This window comes from Pezoporus flaviventris, unplaced genomic scaffold (genome assembly GCF_033815535.1).
Source record: "Pezoporus flaviventris isolate CSIRO_AGI_PZ_B2104156 unplaced genomic scaffold, CSIRO_AGI_Pfla_v1 ptg000036l, whole genome shotgun sequence".
In the NCBI taxonomy this organism is placed as follows: Eukaryota; Metazoa; Chordata; class Aves; order Psittaciformes; family Psittacidae; genus Pezoporus; species Pezoporus flaviventris.
Window position 1 is genome coordinate 38,587,076 of NW_026892584.1, and position 21,336 is coordinate 38,608,411.

A 21,336-nucleotide genomic window follows, 5' to 3' on the forward strand; every position below is an offset into this window, starting at 1 on the left:
ATCATTGATAAATGCTTTACAAAACTTTGATAATTTTAGCATGACATAATGCAGATACCATAACTAACATAACTTTTATTATAGGGGTGTTTCGTTAGACCACACTGCTGTCTTAAATTAAAAATTGTGATACCAAATGTTATCTTTTTAAATAATTGAAAATGCTCTCTTTTCATATCACTAAAGTGAAAGCCAAGTGCTGGAATCCAGCTATAGTGTTACAAACCTGGAAGTTAAATGAGTATTTTTCAGTCATTTTAAATTCCTCCTTGTATGACAGTGTTTCTACTGTAGCCATGGATATAACCAGTGATGTTTAACACTACAGCTACCAAAATGTGTGTACGCCAAAATTGAGTTAATATGATGGAGATATAATCCTCATTTCCTACCACCTGCTAATAATTCTCACTGGGCTATTGTTGTTGTTGAGAGTTTAAAATAAAATTTGTCAGAAGATAGAATTCCTAGTTAGTTTAAGCAGTAATGGATGTAAGCTGAAAGAGTTTAAAAGAATTTTGTTCTTGTGGTAAAAGTGGTTTTTATAATGATGTGAGACTTCATTATTCAGAAAGAAGATAGCATTGCACTTCTAAGCTTTCGTCCCACCCATTCAGGATTTTTTATCCACCAGTTCATCTTCTGAATGTTAATAGCTATAAAAAAAAACAACCAAGCAACATTAAAATTAGTTTAATATTGCTTCTGTAACTTATGTTTTTTTCTAACATTAATGTAATTTGGTGATTTCCTGATTTTGATTTCAGTGTAGGCTGATATTGCCTATTCTTTTCCTTAACCAGGAAAGGATGCCAAAATGAAGGCCTGATCCTGTAAAATCACACAGAGAAGATATTTTTGCAAGGACTCATGCTAATAAAGCTAATAAAGCTGTTTTATTTGAAGAAAAATGATTGACTATCACGACTTTATTTTTTTAACTGGAGTAGTATTAAATTGGATGATGTTACAAGATGGAGGGAAAACAGTTAAATGTTAACAGTATATTATTTGATTTACTAGAGGAGGTATTTTCATGCATTGAGATGACTTGGATGATGTTAGGCTAGTGTAGGAGACACTTATTTCTGAAATGGAGATGGAATTCCTCTAACTGCCTTTTCAGTTCTCCTAGGAATGTATTTTGTTCTGTGCCTGTGTGTAACTTCGCATTCTGCTTGCTCTCTTACATTGCTCTCTCCACAGAAACACTATTTTTTAAATATCAGCTTAATCATTTGAATCATCCTTAATTTTAATACAAAAATGAAGCACTCAACATTTGGCCTACCATCACATGTACCAGAAAGTTTTTTATCAAGCTGCCTGAGCTGCATCTTAACATGTGCCTGCTCTGTTGATCTCGCCCTGGATGAGGGCTTCCTTTCGGAAGGGCGGTTGCTTTGCAGGAAGGCTCTGATTCTGTTACTCCCATAGTTTCTGTAACCGAGCTTCAGCTGAGGTGTTGAAGCATTCCTCACCATGCTGGTAAAAAGACATGAGGGAGCAGGAATATATTTGTTGGGTTTAATTTGGTTTTGCCCTTTTTAAAAGTATATCAGTGGTGGTGTACATTTGATAAGCTGAATAATTTTTTGACTAGAAAGAAAAGTCAGTCTCATTTCTTTTAGTTATGAAGAGCCAGTGCCTCTCTTACACCACACATGAAGTGGACAGAGCCTGAGAAGCTGGCTGAGATAAGAGTAGGGATAGTTGTTAGAGGCTAATGGGGAGCTTTGGAATAGTACTCAGGGATGCTTGAGATGAGCCTTAAGGTAAGCAGATCATCCCTGGAGGTGTATGGAGGTCAAGGCAGAGCTGTCTGGAACTGGTGAAATGGGTGACTGGAATGAGACTGGGCCTTGAAGGAGCAAGAACAGAAAGAGCTGACGTTTTCACAGAGGGAGTGAGCTTGAGGTTGGGATTTGGATAGAGGGGTATGAGCTTGAAAGCAATCATTGGTGTCCATGGCTTCTAGAGTGAGATTGCTGCTGAAGGTGGTCATTTAGTTACTGGAATGTTATGGTTAAAGGACATTTCTGTTCTGATCTTTGAAAGGGAGAAAACAGTACAGGACTGGGGTAAGGAGTAATGAGACCCTGACACTTTGAGTCCTGTAATTCAGGCACCTCCATGGGGAATGATTCCTGCCTCGGACTGGGTAATGCTGCCTGCGTCTCTCTGCTGCACATGGAGTGCACCAAAGTAAAAAACATTATGCAGCTCATGGCCTTACCCTTAGCTGGAAATGCTTCCTACCCTTCCTAGGAAGCACTGCTTTAGGGAGAAGTGCTTTGGACTAAAGAGTAACCACAATAATTTATTCCTATTAGGTGTAACTTCTGAGTAGGCTTCTCTTTCACTTACTAAGTAATACTTCTGGTTTGGCTCATGTTTTTTCATCAGAGAGGGCTGAATATCTAAGGGGTGCCATAAAGTCATTCAAGAGATCCCTGATAGCTATCTTGGCAGGAAAGATGGTTGAAGAGTGAGAGACAAGGCAAGCTTTAAGCCTTTGAGAAATCCCTTGTCACGAGATGTGGGAAATCTATTCATACATGTAAGTAGGAAGCATACTTTTTCAACAAGCTAATAAAAAATGCAGGCTTGTTCACCATTAATTGCACTTTGGGGTATGTTAAAGCTAGCTTTGGACCACAGAACAGTTGATACTGAATGAAGACACAAAGTTAGCTTGCTGGTGCTCAAATTTTGACCCACTTTTGGCATTCTCTGTAGTCTGCCTGGAGCTGTCAGGTAATATGCTTTCTCTTTAAATCTTTCACTTTCTGATTAAGAAAGTCCAAAAGTCCAGAAGAGTGGAATAGTATTCAGAGATTTGAAATGCAATGCGGAAAATAGGTATTGAAAATTACTCTATGATACTGGTTTAGCCTGTCTTCTATTTCATGATTAAGGAAAAAGCAGTATGTTTGTTGCACCAGGTACTCAGCAAAACTCTTTTTAACAAATCAAGTTATGATTAAAAACAAAGTTGTGGTTATTTTTAGGCTCAGCATTCTCCTTGGTACATTTTCCAAAAATATTTGTTGCAGACATAAGTGCTTTTACAAGTGCTACTGTAAAACTTGCTCCATTTTTTTATTAGCACCATTAAGAGAACCAGTTCAACTGAGCGTGTGTCCCCAGGCGGTCGGAGGGAAAGCTATGGAGATCCCAAAGGGAGTCGCAACCGCACTGGATCCACCAGCAGTTCATCTAGTGGTAAAAAGAACAGTGAAAGGTAATGTTACCTAAATATCTATCTCCTTTCTCCGCCCACTGCCCCAATAATGAAAGCAGTTTCTTTAGTGCAATTAGTTTCTCTAGTTTTGCAAATATTGGGAGCTTTTTTTATTTTTTAAGCTCCAACAGTTGGACAAAAGCATATTTTAAAACATTTCAGATAAAATAGGTTTCCAAATTCAGATGATATTTATTTGCCTCATTTCCAAATCATAAACGATGTGAGAAAATTGGAGTTGCCTGGAAAAGTTCGTAATTATTAAACATGATACTTTCCATTATCTTAGTGGTTTCCTATGGTGTTCAAGTTCCTGGAATGTACTACTTCAAGTTCCTGGTGGTGGTACGTTCACCCCAACCGGTAGCTAAGGACCACATAGCCATTCCCTCTTCCCCAGCAGGATGGGGGAAGAGAACAGGAAGAGCTGAAGTGGTAAAACTCATAGGTCAAGATAAAGGCAATTTAATAAGTGAAGGAAAGAGGAAGAATAAACACGTATAAACTGATGTCCAGCAAGTCTCTGGGCATGACCACCTTGGTCTGATCATCAGATTGAGAAATGGAGAGAGATCGTAGAATCATAGAATAGTTAGGGTTGGAAAGGACCTTAAGATCATTTAGTTCCAACCTTCCTGCCATAGGCAGGGACACCTCACACTAAACCATGTCACCCACAGCTCTGTCCAACCCCACTTTGAACACAGCCAGGGATGGAGCATTCACAACTTCCCTGGGCACCCCATTCCAGTGCCTCACCACCCAGTAGAGAACTTCTTCCTTATATCCAATCTAAACTTCCCCTGTTTAAGTTTTAACCGTTACCCCTTGTCGTATCACTACAGTCCCTAGTGAAGAGTCCTTCTCCAGCATCCTTGTAGGCCCCCTTCAGATACTGGGAGGCTGCTATGAGGTCTCCACACAGCCTTCTCTTCTCCAGGCTGAACAGCCCCAACTTTTTCAGCCCGTCTTCATATGGGAGGTGCTCCAGTCCCCTGATCATCCTCGTGGCCCTCCTCTGCACTTATTCCAACAGTTCCATGTCCTTTTTATGTTGAGGACACCAGAACTGCAAACAATAATCCAGGTGAGATCTCATGAGAGCAGAGTAGAGGGGCAAGATCACCTCCTTCAACCTGCTGGTCACATTCATGTTCATTTTCTCATCAACCAACACCCCCCAAGTCCTTCTCCACAGGGCTGCTCCGAATCTCCTCTCTGCCCAACCTGTAGCTGTGCCTGGGATTGCTCTGACCCAGGTGTAGGACCTTGCACTTGGCATGGTTAAACTTCATGAGGTTGGCTTCATAAGGTAAACTTCACAAGCTTGTCAAGGTCCCTCTGGATGGCATTACTTCCTTCCAGCATATCAACCAAACCACACAGCTTGGTGTCATCGGCAAACTTGCTAAGGGCACACTCAACCCACTGTCCATGTCACCAGCAAAGATGTAGAACAAGACCGGTCCCAACACCGATCCCTGAGGGACACCACTCTGTTACTGGTCTCCCGCCAGACATTGAGCCATTGACCACAACTGCATGCGGCCATCCAGCCAGTTCTTTATCCACCGAGTGGTCCACCTATCAAATTGATGCCTCTCCAATTTAGAGACAAGGATGTCGTGTGGGACAGTGTAGAATGCTTTGCACAAGTCCAGGTAGATGACATCAACTGCTCTACCCCTGTCCATCAGTTCTATAGCTCCGTCATAGAAGGCCACCAAATTGGTCAGGGAGGATTTCCCCTTAGTGAAGCCATGCTCCCATGCAAGTATTAACCATAGAAATGGAATAGAGTGATGGCTATCTCTGTGTATCTTTGATGATGCTTGTCCAAGGGTTTCAGACTTATGATGGTCTTGAACAACTAGGTGATTCACTGAGGTTTGTCAGTATTGGTCAATTGGTTCTCTCCTGTATTTCCTGTTAGTCTTGGCTATTTCATTTAGCTGGTCCTATTCCAGTTTCCTATGCAAAAAGTGGTGTTGATGGTACTGTTTCACTGTCTTGCTGATGATGTGACTATAGAAACACAGCGTTAATGAAGATCCCATAGTAACCTCATTTACCTGTTCTGTCTGGGCATTAGTGCCATCATAGGAGTCATTGAGCTTCTCATAAGCCGATGATATGGCACAGAGCATCCCTTTCTTTTCATCCCTTCAGTGTCTTTGCTTGATGTAAGGAGTGGCTGAGGCTGTTGTGTACTAATGGACAGCCTAAATATGGGTGATTACAGTATTAATAGTTTGTTCTCTGGCTTACTTTTTCAGCTATGAAGCAAGAGAGCAAGTGTGTAAAGCTTCTGAAACTTGTGAGAGGCTTAGCAAATTACGGCAATAATGGAAAAATTAAGAATACCATCAGGCAAAATGTTATAAAATTGTAACTAAGGAAAACGTAACATTTATACAAACTAAAAATTGAGCCAGTTAAATCTTACTGGTATTGGGTGACCATGCATATGAATGAGCTTTTTATAAGCTGAGTGAGTTCTGCAGGACTAAAGGGTAGACTTGTTTCTGGAATATGAACAGGAATATTTCACCTACCAGTGGTGAATGTCATTACATTTCCAATTTACTGTAGTAATTTGCTGTAGCTTTTTGAAGAAGTTTTAACAAACATGTGACGATCCTGCAGTGTCCTTTCTCTGAGTATTTTATCTTGTATAATAAATTTCATTAGATCAAGACCCCAGAAGGTGAATTCTATGTGTGTTGTGCAGTGGAAAATACACCTGTCAAAATCTAAACACAGTGCTTTGCCAAAGCTGTTTTTTGAAGATATCCCTGAGTTCCTGCTACCTGTGTAAGGTGATAATTATCTGAAGTTAGTAATGTGTTAAAGCTACTATAGACGTAAGGTGAGAACACCAAATTGGTTGTTCCTTTAAATTAAGGAAAGACAAGACTTCTAGTAGTTGCATAGAGGTACTGTACGCTTGAAAAATGGATTCTGAAGTAGTTGAGAAATAACAGCATTATGGCATAATGATTATCTGCAAAATGGTTTTGCTTCCGCTCCAAAGTTGATTACGGTACTTGAGAAGCATTGTTAATTTTTCCATACTATTGTAACAGAAATCCAATGGTTATGTCATTCTGCAGCTTTTAAGCCACAAATGGTTGAGCAGCAACACTGATCAGATACCACTTACTTTGGCCTGAAGGGAGAGATCCAGCACACAAGTGATGTAGTCCTTGCATAATGTGCAAGTATCCCAAGGAACTAATTGAGAGCATATGTTAGATTGCTTTAGCCTGGACCTAATGATGTTGGTGCCACTATGAGAACAATCATTGTGTAATTAGAGAGTTTTCCCTGATTTCTGTCACAAATTAGCCTCAAGGTGTTCAGCACCACAGTTCTTAACTCCTCCAAGAGAGTCCTTATCCTGTGGAAGAGACTAGCTAAGGAGTTGCCTCATGTTTCCTGTTGAGGCTGGGCCACTGCAAAATATAAAGCAAGAGTCATGGGATTAAAGAGAAATGGCCATGATTCTGTATGCTAAGACCTAGGGAGCTAAGGCTGTCCTCGTAAAATTTTGTATGTATCAAAGAGGAAGAGGGAGTTAGTTAACCATCTACTCCCAGCCTTATTATTAGTATCATTGAACCTAATGGGTCCCTTCCAACTTGAGATATTCTGCGTTGGGTCTTTAGATGAAGTTTAAAGCAAAATGCATGCCAGTAATCTATAAAGGCAATCATGAAATTATTGTTTTTCAAAGTATATAGAATTTTAGCCTGTTTCACAAAACCATTATACTCTAGAAAGCTATTTTGAAAAGCTTTAAGCGTAAGGAGTAAGGGGATGGCTGTAATATCCTGTGCTACTCTGGTGTATCCCAGCTATGAGCCAGGGGTAAGCCTTCTGAAGAGTTAGATAAGTAGGACGTGATTCACGTTAATGAAAAAGTCTAGTCAGAGCTCTGAGCTTTTGTGTGGTTAGGGTTTGCATAATTAGGAAGTACAGATGATTTATTACTGACATGAATCAGTCTTTCACATTAACTTGGTTAGCTTGAATAAGTCAGCATGGTCTCTTCAGAGCTAGGGACTCTTTGTCTCTAACATGGCAGCATTTCTGGCTAGTATTTCATCTTATAAAGCTTTTTTTTTTCTAAAAATATCTTCATAAGATAAAATGTTAATCTTGGTGTTAACAATGGCAACACATCATGCTATTTATATAGATGAGATTGGCTGTGCACACCAGCTTGAAGCATGAATTTCGTCACATAATTAATACTGATGTGACAAAAAGTTGCTAAATTGATGGGTAGGATCAGTAGAATTTGTTTTTGTTGTTTTGGTTTTATCATTAAGTAAATGTATTATTCTCAGTGTAACTGTCAAATCAAGGCAAAAGAAATCATAGAATCATATCATAGTTAGGGTTGGAAAGAACCTTAAAATCATCTAGTTCCAACCCCCTGCCATGGGCAGGGACACCTCACCCTAGACCATGTCGCTCAAGGCTCTGTCCAACCTGGCCTTGAACACTGCCAGTGATGGAGCATTCACAACTGCCTTGGGCAACCCATTCTAGTGCCTCACCACCCTCACAGTAAAGAATGTCATGGTTTAAGCCCAGCCAGTAACTCAGAACCATGCAGCTGCTCTCTCACTCTTCCCCTTCTTCCCCCACAGCTTCCGGAGGGATGGGGAGGAGAATCGAAAGATTGCAACTCCCACAGGTTGAGATAATAACAGTCCAGTAACTAAGGTATAACACAAACCACTACTGCTACCACCAATAATAATGATAATAAGGGAAATGACAGAGAGAATACATTTGCTCGCCACCTGCTGACCGATATCTAGCCCAACCCCAGCAGCTATCTGGGCCTTCTGGGTAACTCCCCCCAGTTTATATACTGGGCGTGACGTGCTGTGGTATGAAATACCCCTTTCGCTAGCTTGTGTCAGGTGTCCTGTCTCTGCTTCATCCTGGCTTCCTGAGCCCCTCCTCATTGGTAGAGCATGAGACATACTCGCAGTAAGCATTATGTAGCAACAACTAAAACATTGGTGTGTTACCAGGGTTGTACTAAGAAAAAAGTAAAAACCACAGCACTGCACCAGCTGCTAAGAAGCTAAAAAATGACTGCTACAGCTGAACTCAGGACAAAGAACTTTTTTCTTATATCCAACCTGAACTTCCCCTGTTTATGTTTTAACCCATTGCCCCTTGTCCTATCACTTCAGTCCTTGATGAAGAGTCCCTCTCCAGCATCCCTATAGGCCCCCTTCAGATACTGGAAGGCTGCTATGAGGTCTCCACGCAGCCTTCTTTTCTCCAGGCTGAACAGCCCCAACTTTCTCAGCCTGTCTTCATACGGGAGGTGCTCCAGTCCCCTCGTGGCCCTCCTCTGCACTTATTCCAACAGTTCCATGTCCTTTCTATGTTGAGGACACCAGAACTGCACACAATACTCCAAGTGAGGTCTCACGAGAGCATAATATAGATTTGTGTCCCTTTCATGCTTCATTAGAAACACCCTCAAGCATGATTATACAGAGGCAAAGGACAAAGAAAGAAAATGACTGCCATGTCCTCAAGAAGATTGCTTCTTTCTGGCCAAGGTAGCACTATCCAGAGGGCTCCTCAGCTTTTTTTTTCTCTTCTTTCTCCACACACTTCATGTTTTTTCCCCTGAAGTTGTGCCAATTTTTTTCTCAAGACAAAAAGGCAGTCTGATCTCAGATTGTCTTTCAGGCAGTAGTGTAGTGAGAAATAGAAGATGTTTTAATCGTGATGGCTATGTGCTTTTTGGATTTTACCAAGTTCTGTCATTCACCAAGAAACAATTGAGTATTTTCTGGTTTATGTAAACTTTTTGGAAAAGCAGGATTCAAGCTTTGTTTTGCTTCTTAAATCCAGAAAGAAACAAAGACATAAAGTAAGTGAACACCCATATGTGCAGTGATACAGCACTCCTATCACTCTTCATATGCAGAGAGATATTGTAGTTAAGAACAAATTCCTTGCTTTATATTATAGTTGTAGAGTGCTTTGGAGTAACAAATCTCACTTACTGGAAACTGTCCGGGTTTCATCTGGGATAGCATTAATTTTCTTCCTAAAAGCTGGTGCAGTGCTATGTTTTGGCTTTAGTCTGAGAACAATGCTGGTAACACATCAATGTTTTAGTTGTTGCTAAGTAATGCTTACCCTGATCGAGGACTTTCCAGTCTATCCTGCTCTGCCAGTGAGGAGGGGCATAGGGAGCTGGGAGGGAGCAGATACAGGACACCTGACCTAAACTAGCCAAAGGGGTATTCCGTACTAGAGCACGTCATGCCCACTACATAAACTGGGGGAGTTACCCGGAAAAGGCTGATTGCTGCTTGGGTTGGGCTGTGTATCGATCAGAGAGTGGTGAGCAATTGTGCTTCACTTGTTTAGGTTTTTTTCTTTCTTTCCTCTTTTAGTTATATATCTCTCCCCCTGTTATCTCCCTTATCATTACTAATGTTATATTGTACTTTTAGTTATTAAACTGTTCTTGTCTCAGTCCGTGTGTTTACATTCTTCTGATTCTCCTCCCTGTCCCGCCTGGGAAGGGGGGAAGGCAGGGGGTGAGTAAGCAGCTACGTTTGCTGGCTGGGTTTAAACCACAACAGAAACCAAAAGTAATGCAGCTACTCATGACCAGTTTCTGTGTTCTCTTATAACTGGAATAACTTTGCAGAGGAGGAGGATTTGGTAGTTAGTGAAGGGAAATCTATAGTTTCAAGAATACAAGGAGAATTGAATGTGAAAATTTTAACATCTGCCGTCAAGGAGCCACAATGTTTACTGGTTTTAACTGTGTCTGCCTGGAGATTTACATTGTAAATAATTGAATTGAAAAAGTATTTTTATTTATATGTGCACACAAATATATTTTATATCTTTTGTGCTGCATTTTTAATTTTATATTGTTGCCTTTATATATGCCGACTATATGTGCATGCTTTTTAAAACAGACATTTCTTCACTGTTTTCACAGCAAACCCAAGGAACCAATGTTCAGTGCAGGTAGGAACTTTTTAAAAATTTTAAGCAGATAACAATTGTGATAATATAATAGTATTGGGGTTTTATTTTGTTTTCTGTGGATACCTAAAAACTGGCATTGGGAATCTAAACATGATACTTACAGGCTGATGGTGACATATTTTTTAAAAAGTTGATTATTTTGTACTAGGTTTTATTAGCCTGATAGAAATTTTATTTTATAGTTGTTAAGTAGAAGAAGGCCATGTCTTCTTACCTCTAATATGTCTCCCCTTTCAAAGCAATATTGAGGTTCTTTTAGTTACAGCATGTTACAGCATGCCAAGTTCCACTTATGATACAGTCATGTTAATTTAGTCATAAAAGGGAGCCCTGAAATACTGTTAAAGAATGCCACATCTGTCCCAGTGCCTTACAACAAAATTTGTCAAATTACAAAAAAAAAAAAAAAGTTTTTTGTTACTACAGTTTTGGAAATCTAATTTGAAAATCACTCCATTTTTGCCCACTTACATATAATCCCTGCAAACAAATACTGAAAATTAAACAGTAGGTGTAAGTGAAAGCAGTTTGTCCCTGTCATTAGACAGTTACATAGTTTTGAACAATCGCGATAAAGATATGAAGCTGAATAGTGTATATGTAACAGTTACTTTTGTTCTGAAAAACCAAGGACAACTAAAATAAAAGCTTTCTTTTAACAGAATAAGGAAGGAAAAAAACCCTGATGATTTATCAGATATTTTTATAATCATATATTTTTTCATTCATTAAGCTGAAAAAGTAGAAAATCTTCTGTTTAGTGCACTGTTTGATCATCATCCAACAAAGCTCTTAAGCCAAACTTCAGGGTTTAGTGTAATTGATTTTGAACTCAATAATGTATAAAACTAAGTACATACTTGAGTCTCTTGTGAGAATAGAATCACGGTTCATGTCCCTTTCATGAAAACTGTTGGTTTAGAAAAAGAAAACCAATTTGCACAGAATGTACTTTTCATGTGTACCACTTCTCCTTCCCTTGTACCATATAAGCAAGATATTGCAAAAGGTGTTCTGGCACTTTCTCTGTAGATAAATATCATTAATTAAAGAGATGTGACACTATTAATACCCTCACCTGGATGAAATTAATACCAAAATTAATGTTGTGGGGTTCTTTCCTAAGAAATTTATACTTGGCATTTTACTTACTTTAAGCATATAGTTGCATAATGGAGCCTAAGCTAGTATTTTAATGATAGAAGAAAAAACAGAGCCTCTAGATGGAGGAAAATGGTTTTGACTGTAATTAACCACTTTATGGCATGGAGTATGGCTCAGGGTTATGTCAAGCAGTAGGTTAGCTTTCAGCAGAATATAACTGGACACCCTGTAGAGCAGGTATTTAGTGAGTTTATTGTATTCAAACACATCTTTATCTAGCCCTTCTGTCTCTGTCTCTGTAATCACAAGGGAAGCGCCGTGTGACACACTGCAAAGGTAGGCTTCAATTCCAAAACCTCATAGCTCTCGAAGCAAAATGGTGCTGGTGGGATAAAAGCTCACTGTATAAACATCTATTTTCTAACTTGTGCACATTTTGCAGTGTTAAAACTTTTCTAGTTCTTCTCAATGAAACAAAAATATTATGCAATGTATAATACAGTCTGCTGAATTATAGCCCTCAGGTGCACTTCAGTAATAATAATGGGTTATAATTAAATTCCTGTGGACTTACTCCAAAGAATTTGAATTAGGAAAAAAAATGTTGAGAGAGCTATATGGCAACACATGGATGTTCACTGTGTTTGAAATGGCGTTCTGCACTTCTGCTGAAATTCATATAGAATTGCCCCATTGTTGGCTGTTCTGCTGTTAGCCTAACATGATTATAGAAGCCTTGGTTTTTCCTGTGCTTTTTCTTACTGAGTAGACTGTAGTTTTTTCTGAACGTTAATAAACATAACTAGGCCTCCAACTAATTTTCTAGTGCTTTTTGCTTAGTGTGATAAAGTAGAGGTACATTTGGTAAACATACTGTATTGTTTTCTAAAGCTTTAATTTTAGTGTAAATGTGCATATTTGATGCATGTTTATGTCTGTGATAGAATCACAGATTTATTTTGCTTTTTAGAGATAGCTAGATGCTAACAGTTTTTCCACTAATCAGCATCTTTCAGCTTTGCAACAAATCTAAGATTTCACAAGGCAAAGAATGTTTGTTCTCAAGGCAAAGTCTCTTAAAGAGTCTCTGCCTGTGTGTATTCTTTGTACAGTTTTATGCCTGCAAGCAGTAGTGGTCTCCTTTCCAGATCCTACTGGCATTCATGGGCTTTCTTATTTCTGTTTGGTAACTGTTAAGCTTTTCAGTTATTTTCCACAACAATTTCAAATTTACAAAGTTGCAGATGTAAAAGATACATTTGTCTAAAAGTTTCATTATTGGTCTGTCTTTGTAGTTTAATGATTGTCTGTCCTTACATCTATATCTTCACATTTAGAACTTTGCTGTCTTAAACTTGGCTACGAAAAGTACAATGAAAAGTATGTTTATTGATTATGTAGATAATATATTTGGATTAGTGCCAGAAAGTACAGATGGAATTAATATTACCAAAAATTTGAAATAATGTATGTATTTCTATACCCAACCTAGTTAGTCTAAGTTCTTCTTTATACTTATGGGAGAGAGAGAGGCATTCTGAAGGTATTTATATACTTGTGTAATTTACTGTGCTTGCTTTTGGACGTCTGCTTTAAAATGTGATTAATTTGTCCAAAAGTACCCATTTCTCCCTATTTAATACAGAATTTTGAGTGACTAGGTCAAATACTTTCACTGTAGATGGCTAAATGCAGGTTTTGAGTCTCATGAAAGTTTCAGGTGAGAAAAGCAGTTCAATGGATTAAGCTTTTGTTCATTCCTAGACTGATAAGCACAGTCAGTGGCTGTCAGTGCTGAAAATCTATTGACTTCCAGTGCACCAGTATCAGTAGTATTGGCATGTGTTTCAAGCTCACTAAAAAGATGTTGCATGCGCATATAAATAGTGTTGTAATGCTCTGCTATTTAATGCTTTACCCTCTCTATTTTATTTTCCAATACAGATCTATTAGAGTAGATTTTTAAAAACAGTTCCGTATTCTAGCATTTTAACAGGCATCTTAAGCTCCAACCATCTGTCACTATTATTTCATCATCATCGCTGCTTCTTTTTATCCTTCGGTTTTCTGTTGTTTTCCTTATATGTATGAATTCTGTAAATGAAACTAGAGAGCCCTAGCTGTAACCTTACTGTGACAGATCAGGTAGATCTCTTTCCCAAATGAATTGGTCTCAAGGCAAAATACACATATATTTAGGTATTAGAGCATAGCTATAACGTTTATTTGTTCAACCAATAATTTGTATTAATTTAGTGAGGATTTGTAGAGTGTGCCTATTTCCAATTAAAACAAAGTCTTAGTTTTCAAATTAAAAAAAGATATAGTTGTAATGATACTTAACAATTCATAGCATAATTTTAGCAGTCCTAAATTGTATATTTTTTTTCATTTACGTGATTTTGTTACTTTTGCCCTTCCATTTCCTCTGTGCCCACGATTATTCTGTCTAGTAACTCTACAGATGTCACTGACTCCAAAACTGCTTGAGTCGCATGAGAACAAGGCTGAACCCCTTGATCTGCCGATGGAGCAGCAAGAGCCAGCACGTTCTGAATCTGGACAAACTTCACCAGAAGTTCACAGGACACCCACTTTGGCCTTGCCAGTTCCCAAAAGTCCTAGTCAGACCTTCATGGCATTTCCCAGATCTCCTAGTTTTATAAGCCCCATGAAGTCCCCAAGTCAGTACTTCCAGATCTGTTATTAATCTTGCTTCTCTACCCCAAAAATATTTCTTACCAGTTCAACACATTACTTCTAGTATTTTCTTCTAGAACTGTTCACTTCTGTCAGCCAATTCAGTTTTTGTAGCTTCTCTCCTGTATGTCATTTTCCTTTCTTTTAATGTGCTGTCGATGTTGTCATTTCTTTTTTCAGTGTTTAGTAGTACTTAAAGCATGTGTCTTTTCTGCATGTACATCAGCATGATTCCTTTTTCTGTTTGTGTTCCTTATCCTCGAATGTATCTCTAACACTGTATTGAGTGTAAAGCATATCTTTACACTGAGATGCAAAGAATGCAACTGCGTGTTGGAAAATACTTTAGATGCTGATGCTCAACTGTAAATACTGATTAAAAAATAAAATTAATTTAAGTGGCATTTCTGCGTTAATTGTAATCTTTGATGTTTTCCCTTTATTCTTAGTTTTTAAAAAATGTAATATTGAAACATTATTTTTCACCAGAAAAGTTTTGATTTTAGTCCTTTCAGTTTTGTAGTCCTTCATGATATTGTTTAGTCCTAATTCTGCTGTTCAAAATATTTAGAGGAAAATGGACTTTGAATGTTCAAAAAAAAAAAAATCTGCTTAGTTATTATGATTAGGAAAAAAGAAGTGTTGCTTGATTTCTAAATTCGAGATTGCATGTTGTTCTGTAATTGTAACACACCAGACTGTTAAGTGGGAAGGGATGGAGGAGCATGGGAGTTCTCCACTGATGTTTTTTTTGTGTAACATTAAACATTTCTGACCTTTTGTAGAGGAAGGATACGTAAAAATGTTTCTTCGTGGACGTCCTGTTACCATGTACATGCCCAAAGAGCAAGTGGAATCTTACAATTTGGAAGCAAAAGTAGAGCTACCAGCCAAGAGGCTTAAGCTGGAATGGGTGTATCCTTTCTGTGCTAGACTACTGGAAATCAGTAATTTCTTAATGGTTTGTTTTAAATAGTTATTCAAGCTGAAATGTGGCAAAATTAAGCTCATGGGTTTATTTCATTACTGAAGCAACATTCCAACGTAAATAGGTGTTAATTTCTTGAGGCTGGAGTTCTGTACCTTTGTGAAGTAAAGAGTGGCAGCTTAAAGATTTTACTTAAATGTTTCCTGAAGGTTAAGTCTGAAGCATGCCAATTAGCTAAAGATTAAGCTAGGCATATTGCAAGAATGTAGTGAGCTATGATTATTAATTAAAGTATGCATAAAACGAGCTCAGTTTTTTTGCTGATTCTCGGCAGTAATCTGTTGGCTTAAACTGTGTTTTATAAAATGTGCACCATTATCTTTTAGAGAAAGCTATAATCAACTACAGTACTTAAATAAGCCCTGAATTGAGGACTGTTTTGCAACCGATAGGTGCTTAGCAATAAAATTCATAAGCTACCGTATATAAAATAATGTTTGAATTTAGATTTTAAACTTTATTTAAGCACCATAAACAATGAACAACCAGAATTTTCCACTGACTTCTATGAGTGGACATAATTACAGACTTTTTAGGAAATCTGTGTTTCATTACATACAGAAATCTTCACATTTCACTTTTAAATGTAAAAAGAAAATACATACTTTATTGAAAAAAGAAATATTTCAGCTTTGTATAATCTTAGTAATAGATTGTGTTCACAACACAATAAGATCTTAGTCTATTTATAATATCCACTATCTTTAGAGAAATGAAGTCTTCATAAGGTTTTCTATTTTAAGAAAAAGAATTTTTTTATTTTTTTATTTTTGGTCTTAAACAGTGCAAATAGGAAGTTGCTTTGTCTTCATAAAAAAGAAGACAAGCTGCATGTAGTCTTTTTTGGAGTTGTATAAATAGAACTGCATGTGGTTTCAGAATGCACACAGAGTCTCCAAAAGTCCCATTGTATTCACAGGAGATTAATGACAGATTTAGTAACCGTTCTTGTCATTTCTGTTGCAGCTGAGCCTGTAGGTTCTACCCCACTCTGCTGGAACTGAGTAGATAATGCATACAGAAATAACTCAAGATTAGTTAAAACCCCCCAAAATCCATAAAATTAATAAAACAGCTGAGATTAGAATGATAAATACTGCATAAAGCAGTCTTTTTATAATTGTAAGGGGCACCTTGCTTAGGGGGCCTAAGGATGATACAGGAGAAAATGTCATGGTGCTTGCTGAAACAGCAAAAAAACCAACCATGAAACAAAACAGATTATTTGCAGTGTGTAGGTGGAAGATGAAGTTAGTATTTCAGACTATTATAAGAAGTGATAATTAGAGTAGGTCATAACTTCAGTCTCATTTGTTTCTCACTTACTTAAGCTTACTTAAGTAACTGAATATTTGCCAGATGGAGTATTATTATTAGTTTGAATATTCATATGTCCTTTCCGGTGTGTATCTGTATACCCAGCAGAATCCTGTATGTAAGGGTTGTCTGTGAATCAAGAAGGTATGAATTAATAAAATGATATAACTAACCCTAAATGGTTACTGAGGAGGATGCATATTTTTCCAAAAATGCCTTGCAAACTTTTTCAGATTTTAATTTATTTGCAGTTAAACCCAATCATGATATCCATACTTAAAAGTTGTGCCCAATGTAAATGTGTATGAAAAGTATATGGAAGTTATAAATATATGAAGGACGTTTAAAAAAGCCCCAACAAAGAAAGCCAGCCCAAAACAAAAACCTGGAACAACCAACAACAAAATAAACCAATTACCACAAAAAAAAAAAAAAAAGAGGGAGAGAAAAAATAATGCCTGATTTACTGACTGTAGTGATGGGAAGAAAAGCTGGGGAGAGAAGCATAAAATAATTTAAGGAGGAAGATGAAGACTGCAGAAAACCTACCAATACTGCAGGCATTTGTTCCAGTTAAATTGGGGAAGCTGAGCTGTTTGATTGGATGGTAACCAAAGTGGAGTAGGAGACAAATCTTTATAGCAGACAAATCAGCCTGTCTGTGGGATTACAGCCAGAAATGCTTTATAATGTAAAAATGAGGACAGAAAAACAGGATATTGGAGGTGAGATGGACAAATGGAAAGGGCAAAGCAGACTGTAATGGGAAACAGGAGGATGAAAATCTAATGTGTAAAGATTTCAGGGCATACCTGAACCGTAAAAGGGTTTTATGGTCATCTTAGCAGGTATCTGGGTAAGCTAAAAAAGGTTAAGGGCACATCAGATATAATCAGACATGAAGAAACAAATGCTGAGTGATGAAGCGTGAGGGCTGGAGCAGAGGTAGTAAAATCTGAGTGAGAAATCAGCACTGGGAACATCAGGGTGGGAACAGTGATCTGCACAGATCCATTTGAGACCAGCTCACTTGACAAGCAGGAGGTTTGAAACAAAAGCTGCAGGCCAAATGAAAATAAAAGGTCAAGATAACGTTTCCTGAAGTGCCAACATACCAAATCCAACTTGAAACCACTGAATCAGAGTGTGGGAAAGAGTGAGGGGAAGGAGAGATCAACCCCAGGAGTTTGCATCTGAGAAAAAAGGCTGATAGAAACCGAGTGTTTGACAACAGCAATCATGTGAAGGGTTGAGTGCAACATTATTCCCCTCAGGAAGAATTGTAAAGAAAGGGGATTTTCCCTAAAGAATGTAATCTTTCCCATTTAATAGCTATTTTTATGCACTGAGATTTGTTCCTTATGAATGTCTGTATAATGTTTTTACTTCACTTTTAAAAAAAGTTCAATTTCTTACGCTAGCTTCAACTGCTTGTTCATTATAAACTCGATTATATATTGTTGAATTATGGGTGGTTTATGTTGGCTTCAGTTGGTAATGGTATCTGGCCTTACAGAGAAAAATAAATTTAAACAAATATTGTCCAGCAATCTAGAGTAGTTAACTCTAACCATTACAGATAGGTTCAAAATTGATAGTGAATGCTTTGTAATTTGAAGATATTGCTGTTTCCATGTCTTCAAATTTTAGTACCACGAACTTGAAGGAACTTTGGCTGAAGTATTTCAATTTGTGAGTCCCTAAGCTGTATTTTTGAATGCACATCTTGATGGTTGGTATGCAGCACTACTTCTGCATTTACTGGGAAAGAAACAGTAAGCTGTTACTTCTAAATTTAAATAAGATGGCTATTGACTTTGCTTCTTGAATAACGTTAACATGAGAATTTTAGCTTGACTGAGTTATTATTGACCACAGAGAATAGTGCACAAGTATCTTCTTAATATCATATAATTGGGGTTTCAGTACTTCTCCATATATTTATCACAGCCAGTTTCTCCATACTGACTGAATTAGAATGCAGTCCTGTTTTGACAGAATTCTGCTAATGCTGTTTCTCTCAGTTCCCATAAAAAAGGAAAGCCAAAATAGTTTTAAGTCCCTAATGACTCTTCAGGAGAATAAAACTACATAATTTGGCTGAATTAACATTCAGTCTAAATGAGATTGTATGTGGATTAATTCCAGTTATTTCATTGGATTAACTTTAGATTAGTGTTGATATGACTAACATCCGAATCTGGGCCACTGCCTTTGAAATACTATGAAAATAAATTGGAAGGGGTGATGTAACCCTTTTACGGTTTTGTATCCATCTGGCTGGTAATGCCAGGAATAATGAAATCAATCAACCTGCACAAAGGATAATGCAATCAATCCTAATGTAATGCAGGGAGATGTACTGAAAGACTTATTAGCATTTCTGTCAAGTCTAAATTTTTGTTTTAATTAGTCAAGCAGTGTAAATAGTAAATACACTTGGGACAAAATTAATATTGCCTTAGTCTGGCATTTAGCAAATTCCAGAGGATAGTGAAGGAATAGTATGTCTACAAATTACTGTCTTGTTTACCATGTATTTTCTGTAAGAGAAGTATAGGTTTTCAGTAACTCACTAGGTCTCTATTCTAGTAAGGAAGAGAGTTGTGAAAGCTGGCAAGTGTTAAAGCTGTGCTCAGGCCAAGAGGTGCAGACTTCAGGAAATAGAGGGGCAGAGAATCTGTTTTGGTTTTCATTATTTTTAACATTCTTCATTGGTAGATAATGTTGTTGCAGCTTGACCAACATGCTAGCTATGGATATAGGGGTCGGGATTGCCGCAGTAATCTCTATCTTCTTCCAACGGGCGAAACTGTATACTTCATTGCATCTGTAGTTGTGTTATACAATGTTGAAGAGCAACTGCAGAGACATTACACTGGTCATAATGATGATGTGAAGTGGTAAGTCACCTAATAATCTTTCTTTCTTCTTAACAGTATTCAGGGTAGATCTACTCATTTTCATTACTGTGTTTTTAGGATGATTTAACATAACTTCTTCAGATTTTTCTCCTTCCCTTTTTTTAAGTGGGATTGAATTAAGTCCTCTTCACCTGGGTCTGGGTTCCAGATACAGGTCCTTTAGGCTCAATCTAAACAATTAAACAGTTTTAATCTCATCTTCAGTCTTTGTTGTAGTCTTCAGCCATGTCTACGTCATGGCAGATACCCTGTAAACTAGTCCTGAGGAGCCTGGTTTGTCTGCTGCCATGCAGGCATGCCAGCTTCAGCTTCAAAGTGATTTAGCTGTGTTGAAGCTTAAAAGATGCTAGATACCAGGAAATACCAGTATCATTAAATTGAAATCTAAATAAACATATGGTTTATCTTGGCAGTATCAGTGCTCAAAAAGAGCATCCAGATTATATGATGGGACCTAATGTATGAAGTTAGTTTGACATCCTTCTTCAGATTAAGCATTATGAAACACCTGTTGTCCCTCAAAGCCAGATATAGACCTGATAATCTTGTGAGCATGTTTCATAAAATTGAATTATTTATATAATCTAGTTGTTTTATAAGGAGATTTTAAACTTGGACCTGTTCCATCTCATTTCTTCCTTTCAAATTTTCTGACTCCTTAGATTATTTCAAAGCTTTCAGGTTTATTAGAAAGAGGATACCTTTCTGCATTATAAAGCTGAATTTATTATTGCCACAGTTCATTTTGCAGGGTACTTGGCCTCTAGAACTGTATGCAAAGCAGGTGTAGTGAAAAAATAATTGTGAGAATTTAGGGCAAAAATAGACTGTACTCCAGGCTTTAATACAAATTTTAGATTGCTTTTTTCTTAGAGACATAAGTTAACATTGATCACAGTTTTAAAATATCAGTTTAATTTTAGAATCAAAATTCCTAATTTCTGTATCCTGTTCTTGCTTACTGAAAGACTTTTTTTACTGGAAAAGTATTAAGGGAAGGTGATATCTCCCTATAAAATCATTGAGCATATTTGGTCAATACTGTCTGAAGAGCACTGTTTGAGTGAATACATCAGTTTGGTCTGGAAGATTGTCACTAGACAGCATTGACTGTACTGACCAGATCTCTGGAACCTCTGATTACAGATGACTGAAATTAGATAACTAGCTCAAGCTGTAAACTCCTGGTAAAATAAACTGCTGTCATTTAAATCTTAGTGAGATGAATCCCAACATGAGTGAGACTGGGGCTTGTTTGATACATGTTTTTGGGTTTTAGGGCTGAAATTACTGTCTTGTTTATAAGGAAAGAAGAGTTTTCTGAATGAAAGAGCATGAAAATTATTTTGTGAGTTCTGGATTTATATTTTAAAAATGTTTTTTATGTGACTAAAATAGGGCTATTTATTATAAGCTTATATAAGTTTGACCTCTCTCCTTTTTTAGCCTGGCTGTCCATCCTGATAGGATCACTATCGCAACAGGTCAAGTTGCAGGGACATCCAAGGATGGAAAAGTGAGTGATTCCTTTGCTGATGTATAGTTCCTTCTATTTCATAAGAATATGTTACTGAGAAGATACATGCTATATTCTCTTCATGTTGTAGTTAAATTGGTCTTAAGTTTTAGAACTGAAAGTAAGGAAAAATTAATTTGAAAGTGCCTATTGCATGCTATCAGTTACCTAGTTCCATTATCAAGATTGGTCAGTGGTTATTACTGGTTCCGTTGCTTTCACAGACTGAAGGTAAATTTGGAGATGGTCTCCAAAAGAGACATAAAACGGTGAGGCTACAAAAGAGATTTGAGAGGTCAGATGGATATTAGGAAAAGGAAGGGGAGGGGCAGAGGTTAAACTGTATACAACTTCATTTCTTACAACAGCTACCAACAACAGCTTCATTTCTTACAACAGCTACCAAAACTAGAACACAAATAAAGATGGCTTTGAGTTATTTGCTGGAAAAAAAAAAAGAAATTCTTGCCATCATCTAGGCAAGAATATT

General features: G+C 37.5%; 1 protein-coding gene across 11 annotated transcripts in view; it reads left to right on the forward strand.

The window, feature by feature from the left end:
- The window catches only part of EML1 (EMAP like 1), a 134,426-nt gene that overhangs the window by 83,142 nt on the left and 29,948 nt on the right, over positions 1 to 21,336 (forward strand). For 3 of the 11 annotated variants that reach the window (XM_061463969.1, XM_061463967.1, XM_061463970.1), the window contains 7 exons: positions 3,110 to 3,244; positions 10,248 to 10,276; positions 11,711 to 11,737; positions 13,855 to 14,085; positions 14,887 to 15,016; positions 19,160 to 19,309; positions 20,777 to 20,846. In XM_061463969.1, the coding sequence (XP_061319953.1) occupies positions 3,110 to 3,244; positions 10,248 to 10,276; positions 11,711 to 11,737; positions 13,855 to 14,085; positions 14,887 to 15,016; positions 19,160 to 19,309; positions 20,777 to 20,846 (772 nt within the window). The remainder of the gene's footprint in view (positions 1 to 3,109; positions 3,245 to 10,247; positions 10,277 to 11,710; positions 11,738 to 13,854; positions 14,086 to 14,886; positions 15,017 to 19,159; positions 19,310 to 20,776; positions 20,847 to 21,336) is intronic. The other 8 variants (XM_061463973.1, XM_061463977.1, XM_061463974.1 and 5 more) reach the window with 6 other exon arrangements.